The sequence below is a fragment of the Cebus imitator genome, unplaced genomic scaffold (genome assembly GCF_001604975.1).
Source record: "Cebus imitator isolate Cc_AM_T3 unplaced genomic scaffold, Cebus_imitator-1.0 Scaffold258, whole genome shotgun sequence".
Taxonomy (NCBI): Eukaryota; Metazoa; Chordata; class Mammalia; order Primates; family Cebidae; genus Cebus; species Cebus imitator.
In genome coordinates this window covers 981539-992440 of record NW_016107573.1, presented here as the reverse complement: position 1 = coordinate 992440, position 10902 = coordinate 981539, and the positions used below count along the sequence as shown (strand labels likewise).

The following is a 10902-nucleotide window of genomic DNA, read 5'->3' as shown; positions in this document are numbered from 1 at the left end:
CAAAAAAAAAAAAAAAAAAGAAGAAGAAACTTGACCCTGACCCCCAACCTTTCTCTCAACTTCTAGCCTACACTCACGAGAATGGCAACCCCAGGCTGGGTGTAGTGGCTCATGCCTGTAATTCCAGCACTTTGGAAGTCTGAGGCAGGTGGATCACCTGAGGTCAGGACCTTGAGACTAGCCTGACCAACATGGAGAAACTCTGTCTCTACTAAAAATACAAAATAAGCCAGGCGTGGCAGCACATGCCTTTAATCCTAGCTACTTGGGAGGATAGGGCAGGAGAATGGCTTGAACCCAGGAGGCGGAGGTTACAGTGAGCAGAGATTGTGGCATTGTACCCTAGCCTGGGCAACAAAAGTGAAAACTCCATCACAAAAAAAAAACCACAAAAAAATGCACTCCCAAAACTCACCATGTTTAAAACAGAACTCATTCAATCCATTGAATAATTGAGTCTTTTTACATGAAAACAGCTTTGAGAAACAGGATAAGATGCCTTCAGTAAATTTACATGCTCATTCCTTTTTTTCTTTTTGAGACTGTCTTGCTCTGTCACCCAGGCTGGAGTGCAGTGGTGTCATCTCGGCTCACTGCAACCTCCACCTCCCAGGTTCAAATGATTCTCCTGCCTCAGCCTCCCGAGAAGCTTGGACTACAGGCGCCTGACACCACACCCAGCTAATTTTTGTATTTTTAGTAGGGACAGGGTTTCACCATGTTGGCCAGGATGGTCTCGATCTCTTGACCTCATGATCCACCCACCTTGGCCTCCCAAAGTGCTGGAATTACAGGCATGAGCCTCCGTGCACGGCCTCTTTTTTTTTTTTTTTTAAAGAGACAGTGTCACCGGGCGTGGTGGCTCATGCCTATAATCCCAGACTCCCCCTCCTTTTTCTAATGGACTAATTCTGGGTCCTCAAATTTCTGAGCAGAATTGCAGACATGTTACCAAAAACAGCTAGAACCCTCAGAGGTGAAGTGATATTTAGATGCAAGCCTACAGCAGTAGGTTAAACTTATTTTCAGCTCACTAGCCACATCATCTATCAAAATATTGGTAATGCTACAAGACTACAGTGACAACCCGATTTTGTGAAGACGTTCAAGTTCTTTAAAACTAAATTTCTGAATGCAATGGAGCAATCAAAAAGTATGATGCAGAAATATATTGGGGCTGGGCATGGTTCATGCCTGTAATCCCAGCAGTTTGGGAGGCCAAGGTGGGCAGATCATCCTGGCCAACATGGTGAAACCGCGTCTCTACTAAAAATACAAAAATTGGCTGGGTGTGGCAGCACATGCCTGTAATTCCAGCTCCTTGGGAGGCTGAGGCAGGAGAATCGCTTGAACCCAGGAAGTAGAGGTTGCGGTGAGCCAAGATCATGCCACCGCACTCCAGCCTGGTGACAGAGCTACACTTAGTCTAAAAAATATATATACATACATATATACATATATATATTTCTACATAGTTGTCTGGGACATTTTATTAAACCAAATAAACATCATGACTCTTGTTTTGGTAAACAGATATACAAGTAGGAAAAATGTTTGAAAGAATATAAGCCAAGGCCAGGTGCGGTGGCTGACCATGGCGCCACTGCACTCCAGCCTGGGCAACAGAGGGAGACTCTGTCTCAAAAAAAAGAAAAAAAACAACAAAAAAAACGTGTGTGTGCGTGCACGCGCCAAATATCACAGTGTTACCTTGGACAACAGGACCACCAATGACTTATCTGTATGTTGAACTTTTTTTTGAGACAGGGTCTCGCTCTGCGGCCCAGGCAGGAATGCAGTGGCATGCTCATAGCTCTCTGTAACTTCAACTCTGGACTCAAGCAATCCTCCTGCCTCAGCCTCCTAAGTAGCTAGGACTACAGGTATGAACCAATGGATCCAGCAAATATTTTTATTTTTTTGTAGAGACAGGGTCTCACTACATTGTCCAGGCTGGTCTTGAGCTCCTGGCCTCAAGTGATTCTCCTACCTCGGCCTCCTAGAGTAAGCTGCTGCACCCAGCCTTGTACTTATTTTTTAAAACTGTGAGTATCTATTACTTATTTTAAAATGTTGTCTAATCATTATTCTCAAGATCTAAATGCATAGCAATAAAAACAGCTGGTAAGTGTATTATCCCTTTGTTTTATCAGTATTTTTCCAACTGTCAGCTCTCTGCCTTAACCATCAATGCTTTTAAAGTATTAAATATGAAGTGAAAGGGAAGAGTGATTAATGCATGCTTATAATATGTAGACAGGGATTTACAGCTTAATCCTTGCTAATGACTTATAATCAACCTACTGGGTGAGGATGCCAGATAATTAGTTTGAGGTATAAGCAAAAAATAAACCATAGATTTATGAACAATTCTTTTTTTTTTTTTTTTTTTTTTTTTTTTTGTGGGTTTTTTTTTTTTTTTTTTTTAAAATTTTTTTAAAATTTTTTTTTTAAATTTTAAAGTTTAAGAATAAAAAAAGGTGGGAAGTGTTTTTTTCCCTTTTTTTTTTTTTTTTTTTTTTTTTGAGACGGAGTTTCGCTCTTGTTACCCAGGCTGGAGTGCAATGGCACAATCTCGGCTCACTGCAACCTCCGCCTCCTGGGTTCAGGCAATTCTCCTGCCTCAACCTCCTCAGTAGCTGGGATTACAGGCACGCGCCACCATGCCCAGCTAATGTTTTGTATTTTTAGTAGAGACAGGGTTTCACTATGTTGAGCAGGATGGTCTCGATCTCTTAACCTCGTGATCCACCCGCCTCGGCCTCCCAAAGTGCTGGAATTACAGGCTTGAGCCACCGCGCCCGGCCATGAACAATTCTTGACAGCTGCTACTGGCTTGTCTTTATCACAACACAAATAAGTACTGTATTAGATGGTGTAGGGAATGGATTTATTCCTGGAAAGTCATATTTATAGGAAGTATGAAAATTATTCCAGTAAAAGTAGAAATTATTTTAAGTTGAAGACAATTATTTCATGCTCTTTCTGTTGCAAATACACAAATACTTCTGCCAGCAGTCTTAACTGCTGGTCTCTTCATCAGGAAGCCAGGGTCCCTTCTCCTGTCTCCCACTTACTAGCTGGAGAGTCTTAAATGTGTTAAGTGAAAGCTGAGTGAACTTTCCTGGGTTTGTTTTTCACATGTTCATCAAAATAAGCTCAAAGGGTCCTGTCACCCATAAAAATTCCAAGACTCCAAAGAATAACTTTTGTTTCCCTTTGTTTCAGAAAAGCACACCTACAGACACCAACAATGGTGGTACAGAGCTCCGACTAATCCCCTCTGCAATTACTCAAGGGCATTTGAGGTAATTTAAGAACACTTTACATACAAAAAAAGATGGTAAGCCTTTCTTTAGTGTGCCTTCAGGTAATTTGGCAGTGTTAATTCCTATCCCACCAAAAACAAAAAACAAAAAAAACCCTACCAGTGAAGGATTAACAACACACTGCAGGTCTCAAACTCATCAGAACACATTTTATAACACTAAAAATCTGACAAAGTGGCAACTTTTAGTCATTCAAACACTCCCCAAAAGTTCTGGAGGTACAAAATTTACAGCAACAAGCAAAAAATAAGAAACCAAACAAGAAATACAAAACAGAAAACCATGTGCCCCAATAATCTCGAGTCTGAAAGTCTCCCCCTTCCTTCAATTCCAATGCAAAGGGGGCTGTTAATAACACTAGAGGCTGCCATGCTTGCTTCAGGGAACAATACTCACAATAATGACCAGGCCCTCAGAAGCTCACAACACTCTTACACCTTGAGAAAAGGGCTTTCTTTCCCAAAGATTCAGACATGGTAGCCATTCCCTTCATGAGGATATTTGAAGAATGGGCCTCTTCTTGAGAAAGAGAAAGAAAGTTCTTTTAATAAAATCCCAAGACAAACTGAAAGCGAGGCAGGTTAAGTTCAGACATTAAACAGGGCCAAGCGCTTCAACACAGAGCGTGCAGAAAATCTCAAAAGCATCAAGGACTATTTCCCATTTCCTCCCTTTAATAACATCCAGAAAAAGGATCCCTCTGTCTCCACGTAAGGAGTGCAACAGTGGAAATGCTCCTGATTTCTACTGACAGAGGCTTCCTGCATAAAAGATTTTCATCTCTTTTCAAAGGAAAAGGAGAAAAGAAACAATCTGTCATTCCGGAGATGCAAGAGGAAAGGGAGCTCTTCTCAAAGGTATAGAGTCTTCATTTTCTTGAGAAAGCAAAAGAAAGGAAGAACTTGGAATCGCCCACTTGGGGGGGGGGGGGGGGGTGGGAGGGCTGTGGAGATGGAAAATTTTTTGTCACTATAGCAAGTCAGGGAAGTGGGAGAGGACATCTCTAACCAGTCAGGAAGAAGGATACCTTCTGTGGACAAAGGGCTGGCTTCAGACTTCAGGTCTCCCTTTCTCATAAGAAAGCTGTTTCCAAAAGCTAAGTCTTTTCCTCCTATTTTCAGTGAGGCCCTCTTTGTTAATGTGGAGGAGTATTGTACAGTAGGATCTAAGGGGACTGGAAGTGTCTCTTTCCCTAACCCCTAAGCGAGAGGGAATCTTCCACTCCAGTAAAAAAGGATGAGTTGAACACTTGTGATGAGGGTTGGGAGGGACATACATGGAAAAAACTGCTTCTCTGTGCAAGATATTATTTTCTTTTACAGCAGATTAATATTAATAGTAACAACTTACCAAAAGCTATGTAACTAGTATTCACACAAATGCTCCCTTAGCCCGCATGACAATGTAAAGAAAACAGAACCCAAATTGGAGATGGACAGAGATTGAGACAAGTTAAACAATTAGACAAGGTCACAAAGATGTTGAGAGACCCAGGTTTGCAACTATCACTCCAAAAGCCATGCTCTTTACTGTGCAAGGGAAAGGAGCTCACTACACACCGAGAGACTTAAAGGCAAGAAGACAAGCGAGGCTCCCTCTGTGGATATCACGAGGGGAGAGGGAGATAGGTTGACTTCTGATACTATAAATGTTCAAGGTCTTCCTCTCTGTATCTTGGGGTAAAGGTGAAAAATAAAGGAGGAAGGTAAGTCTCTCTCTTACTGGAAAGATCCCCTGTCACTTTCAGGCAAGTTGAGAGTCTCACTCTTCACCTGGGAGACGCTGACCAAAGTTGGGGGAAAGGTCTCATTTAGGGGTTATCTCTTACTCCTCCTCAGGATAAGTTCAGAATCCCCCTCGAACCCTGGGGTGGATCTCTCTCTGCTGACTAACGGATGAGCGCTAAGGAAGACCATACGCCTCCGATAAGGGGCGTCGTCCTCCCCAAGGGGATAAGTTGGGAGATCCTTGTATCGAGGTTGAAGAGGAGTCTCTCTTGCGCGCCGGAGCCATGACTCGGAGAAGCCGCTTTTCCCTAGCGACGCGAGGCCTGGTCTCCTCCCTCTCCCTGGGTCGTTCCGCCGCCCGCAGAGCAGCCTTGGATCCTTTCCGGGCCGGGAGAAGGCTGGGGGCCCAGACTACCCTTTAGCCAGCACCACCAGGCGGAAGGACCCCTTAGGGCGGAGTGGGGCGGGGCGGCTACACCCGAAGCCTTCCCGCCCCCAGCCTCTTACCCTGAGGCCCGTTCCGCGGCCCGCGCTTGCCCCGCCAGCCTCTGCAGATGCAGCCCCGTCGTCGCCAAGTCTACCTGAGCCTACAGAGCCAACAGAGCCCGAGGGCGCTCCGGCCGCCGCCGCCTCTTCGTCTCTATGGTCCCCCTGCACTTCCTCATCCGGGGCCCGAGCCAGCCATGCGGACTCGCCCAAGTCCCGCCCCCGCACGCGCGCGCGCACTCCAAGGGGAGGCTCTTCCTGCGTCTGACCTCCCGCCCTTTGCGAGCCTCCGCCACCCTCAACACCGCCCCTGCGGCTCAAACCCTTAAAGGGAAACACACCTTTCCACTTCTACTGAGCCATAGGGCCCAGTACCTGCCTCCACTGCTGTCACCCTGTTCCAGTCCACCATTTTTCTAGTCTAGACGGCTACAATTATAAGGGCCTCGCCGCTTCCACTCTAGCAGCCCGGGAGATCTTATTTACTGGACACAGTGTTTTGGGTCATGACACTCCTCTACTTCCTCTAATTACACCCACCAATAAATAAATGTCACCTGTCTCCCGTTGGTTACAGAACCTTGTTTTTTTGTTTGTTTGTTTGTTTGTTTTTTGAGACGGAGTTTTGTTCTTGTTGCTCAGGCTGGAGTGCAATGGCGCTATCTCGGCTCACCACAGTTGAGATTCAAGCGATTCTGCCTCAGTCTCCCAAGTAGCTGTGATTACAGGCATGCACCACCACACTAGGCTAATTTTGTATTTTTAGTAGAGACAGTTTCACTATGTTGGTCAGGCTGGTCTCAAACTCCTGACCTCAAGTGATCTGCCCGTCTTAGTCTCCCAAAGTGCTGGGATTACAGGCCAGCCACCGTGCCTGGCCTTCAAAGTTTATCAGACTTCCCAAATTAAAAAGTTAAAATACTTGCCTTTTTAAGAAGTCCCATTATGGACATCTCTCAGGAAAAGGAATCGAATTCCCTTGAGGGCTAAAAAGAAACAATCCTGTTAGCCTCCCCTGGGATGGAAGAATGTCCCATCAACCAATGCTGCTAAAGGCAGAAACTATCTTGGGGGATCTGGGTGTGTATTCTGAAGTGGCAACACAGAAACTTTTTTCTATATGGAGTTTCGTTTTTGTTGCCCAGGCTGGAGTGCAGTGGCACAATTTTGGCTCACTGCACCCTCCATCTCCTGGATTCAAGCGAATCTCCTGCCTCAGCCTCCCAAGTAGCTGGGATTACAGGCATCCACCACCAGGCCTAATTTTTCTTATTTTTAGTAGAGACAGGGTTTCACCATGTTGACCAGTCTGGTCTTGAACTCCTGACCTCAGGTGATCCACCTGCCTCGGCCTCCCAAAGTGCTGGGATTACAGGCGTCAACCACAGTGCCTGACCTGTCGCCCAAACTGAAGTGCAATGGCAGAATCTTGAATCTTGGCTCACTGTAACCTCTGCCTCCTGAATTCAAGAGATTCTTCTGCCTCAGCCTCCTGAGTAGCTGGGATTACAGGTGCCCCCCCATCATGCCCGGCTTAGTTTTGTATTTTTGTAGAGATGGTATTTCACTGTGTTGGTTAGGGTGGTCTTGAACTCCTGACATCAGGTGGTCTGCCCGCCTCTGCCTCTCAAAGTGCTGGGATTACAGGGGTAAGCCACCACACATGGCCCATAGAAACTTTTTTTTTTAAGACGGTGTTTCACCATGTTGGTCAGGCTGGTCTTGAACTCCCGACCTGCCTTGGCCTCCAAAGTGTTTGGATTACAGGCGTGAGCCAGCATGCCCCGCCACATTTTTAAACATAACATTGTTATTCTTTTTTTTTTTTTTTGGGGGGGGGGCACAGAGTTTTGCTCTTGTTACCCAGGCTGGAGTGCAATGGCGCGATCTTGGCTCACCGCAACCTCCGCCTCCTGGGTTCAGGCAATTCTCCTGCCTCAGCCTCCTGAGTAGCTGGGATTACAGGCACACACCACCATGCCCAGCTAATTTTTTGTATTTTTAGTAGAGACGGGGTTTCACCGTGTTGACCAGGATGGTCTCGATCTCTTGACCTCGTGATCCACCCGCCTCGGCCTCCCAAAGTGCTGGGATTACAGGCTTGAGCCACCGCGCCCAGCCAACATTGTTATTCTTAAAAAATTTTGTGACTATTACAATCCACTTTATCATATATGTTTTACTACAATATAAACAATTTTCTGGGTGTGGTGGCTCACGCCTGTAATCCCAGCACTTTGGGAAGCTGAGGCGGGTGGATCACAAGATCAGGAGTTCAAGACCAGCCTGGCGAAGATGGTGAAAACCCGTCTCTACTAAAAATACAAAAATTAGCTGGGCATGCGCCTGTAGTCCCAGGTACCAGGAGGCTGAGGTGGGAGGGTCACTTGAGCCCGGGAGGCAGAGACGGCAGTGAGCCCAAATCACGCCACTGCACTCCAGCCTGGGTGAGGGTGACCTCACCTAAAAAAATAAATAAATAAAATTGCAATTACCTAATACTTGCATTATTTACCTAACTTCTCCTGTGTCCCAACGTAAAGGAATCCATGCTTAAGAACGTTGCTTGTCCTGCCCCAGGGTCCCCTTGGTCTACTGTAGAATTTTTCATTACGGTATACCATACTTTTTAAGTCTTCCAAAAACCGTAAGAAACGGGCATCGTTAGTATTAAAGTTAAAAAGAAATTTAAGACAAGCTCTGTGTCGTTTAGATTTAGCAGTCAGTGTGATTAGAAGCAGCAGAGAAGTGGCGTGACCCACTGATTCCAGTTATAAGATGTCTCAGGCTGCAATCGAATTGCTACTGTCCAGATCAGAAACGGTGGACTGGACTGGACTGGGGGTTGGGGGTAGCAGTGACAGCAGGCGGAGCTGGTAACTGTCAGGAGCCCTTGGCCAGAGCTTGGCCCAGCCCAGCCAGCTCTTTGGTTTTCTGGTTGGAGAGAAAGATACCCTGACATACGCGAATCTAGGCTGTGTCCTGGGTGTGACCAAAGACTGTTCGTTAGAAGCTTCGTTTTGGGAGCGGGTCAGGATTCGTCCTTCCTTCCTTCTGAAGGGTTTTGTGTTCTCGAGCTGTTTCCTGGTCTGTGAAATAGGATAGTATCTGCCTCCTGCATCCACCACATAATAGGGATGCGATGATTACATAAGGACTATGAAGCCACGGCAGCCATTCTTACTAATAGAGGGGCTCAGAATGTCTTTCGAAGTTTGCAAGGGTTTGAAAAGCACCCCCGTAAGCGGACACTTCCCAGCAGGGGCCATCACACTAACTCTCGCGTGCTCAACCCCTTGTATCTTACAGAAGTCCTTTCAGAAACTCTCCTTGGCGTCTTTTAGCAGTGAGGCCACATGAGTCATTAACTTCGTTCATATAATAGAAAACGGAGCTCTGAGGGATCTAGTTTCCTCTGTGGGGAGATCACTAAGTCGGAAACGAAGCTCTTGGCCATGGAACTACTTCGGATAGACAGGCAGGAAATGGATTTCCACCGTGGGGCTGCTGACTCTAGGGCTCGAGGGCAGAAAACGCCAGACTGTGGACCTAGCAAGAGGCCGCATCATGACGCCCCGCCCCTGGCTCGAGCCCCGGATGAGGAAGTGGCGCGGCCACAGAGACGAGGCGGAGGCCAGGCGAGAGCGGCGCGGGGCGCGAGGGCGGGAAGGGGGCGGAGCCCCGGGGCAGAGCCACCGGAGCGGCGCGGGTTCTCAGGTGAGCGCGCTACACTGTCCCGGAGGGCCTGGAGGCGCTTCAGGCTCAGGAGCGGAAACGACACGGGCCGCGAGAGCGTAGGCGGGGTGTCCGGAGGAGGCTCAGGGAACCTGGAGAGGGTCCAGTTCTCGGGACCCCGGCCTGAGGCGGGAAGGGGCTCCAGAGCTGTGGTAAGTGGAGCTGCCCTTCCCGGACTCGGGATTGGGGAGCTTGAGCTAGGGGACCTTGGCTCAGGTTCGAGTTCTGTCTCCATCCCCAATCCGCTGTGTGACCTTGGACAAGTCTCTCTCCCTCTCTGAGCCTCAGTGGCCTCAGTGAAATGGAGAGCTGTGAAATGGAGGCAGGGAAGGTCCGCTGAGAGTTCGCACAGACCGAGATTTGGGGAACTCCTGCCTTCCTCCTCTTTGTGGTCGCCTTGCTTAGCACTTTGGCAGCAAAACTAGAATGGTGGGAGTGTCTCTAAGTCCCGAGTGACCTTGAGCAAGTCCCTTGCTTTGACTCTCACTTTCATCATCTACAAAATAGTGGGCTAACCTCGTTTAGGATACCTTTAATATTTGGGTGTTACTGGTATAGATGGAGAAGTGGTAATGAGTACCCATTCACCGCAAAGCTTCCCCTTTGCTGATAGAATATCTTCTCCGAGGTTTGACTAGCCCCTAGTCCGAATTCTCTTAGTTCCTGGATTCTCTGGTTCTATTTGTTCTCTATCGATCCTTGTAACTGGAGGAGTGACTTCATCCAAGAGTCACTTAACACCACTTCACAACACAGCAACACCAGTATCTTCACTGGCCTAAAATCAAAGAGTGGTTGCAAGGAAAAGTTTGACATTCCAACCTTTTTGTTGTATTTCAATGACAGGGAGGCAAGATGACTTCTCAGCCCCCAGCTTGGAAGAGCTGAAGGAAACAACAGTACAAGATGAGAACAACCAAGGTCTACAAACTCGTCATCCACAAGAAGGGCTTTGGGGGCAGTGGTCAGTATCGATTGGTCTTTAGGGGTTTTGTAAGTTGGCTGAAGAATACAAGGATATAATATATACCATGTGTACAAATACTATTTTTATATATACCATACAAAGGTAGCTAGATGCTGTATCCGGTCTTTTGCAAGTGCCTTGAAATTACACACTCTGACTCGTGACAATTGAGGCTCAGCAGGCAACTAAACAGACCAAAGCAGCAACTATAATACAGTAACAAGGGGGATGGCAGGACCCCTCTAAATGCATTTGCATTCACACTTTTAAGGAACATTGTGAATGCTGCCGGTTTACTGCCTTTCATTTGTTTAGTTGTGTTTATTACAAATCTTCCATGTATGTTTCCTAAAATTGCAGCCTGCACTGGTTTGGGAGACAAGAGAAACTAAAATTATATATCAGTTTTTACATTGAGAGAGAAGCAGCATAGATGTGCACAGAGCAAGTATGATCAAAACATGAACCTTTGCCTGGCTTCTAGGCATGGAAAGAAGGGGCAGGATACAGCATGTTATCTTGCACTGAACTAGAGTCTGTGTATCAGCTCTGCTTCTAACTTTCCTGGTGACCTTAGACAGGCTCTTAGTGTACCTTATCTGCAAGTTGAAGGGCTTTAGAATAGTTTGTCTTAACATCTTTTTTTTTTTTTTTTTTT

General features: G+C 46.7%; 2 protein-coding genes across 5 annotated transcripts in view; one reads left to right on the top strand and one right to left on the bottom strand.

The window, feature by feature from the left end:
* Positions 1–5756, bottom strand: part of PRR14L (proline rich 14 like) — a 70586-nt gene extending 64830 nt beyond the window's left edge. The window contains exon 1 of one of the 4 annotated variants that reach the window (XM_017499503.2): positions 5638–5756. The gene's annotated coding sequence lies outside the window, so the exon portion shown is untranslated. Of the gene's footprint in view, positions 1–4888; positions 5170–5563 lie in introns of those variants that run through there. The other 3 variants (XM_017499501.2, XM_037728179.1, XM_017499504.2) reach the window with 3 other exon arrangements.
* Positions 5757–9265: 3509 nt separating this feature from the next.
* The window catches only part of DEPDC5 (DEP domain containing 5, GATOR1 subcomplex subunit), a 171605-nt gene continuing 169968 nt past the window's right edge, over positions 9266–10902 (top strand). Inside the window, exons 1-2 of the mRNA XM_017499506.2 lie at positions 9266–9429; positions 10124–10241. Coding sequence (XP_017354995.2) covers positions 10184–10241 — 58 coding nt within the window. The 5' untranslated portion in view covers positions 9266–9429; positions 10124–10183. The remainder of the gene's footprint in view (positions 9430–10123; positions 10242–10902) is intronic.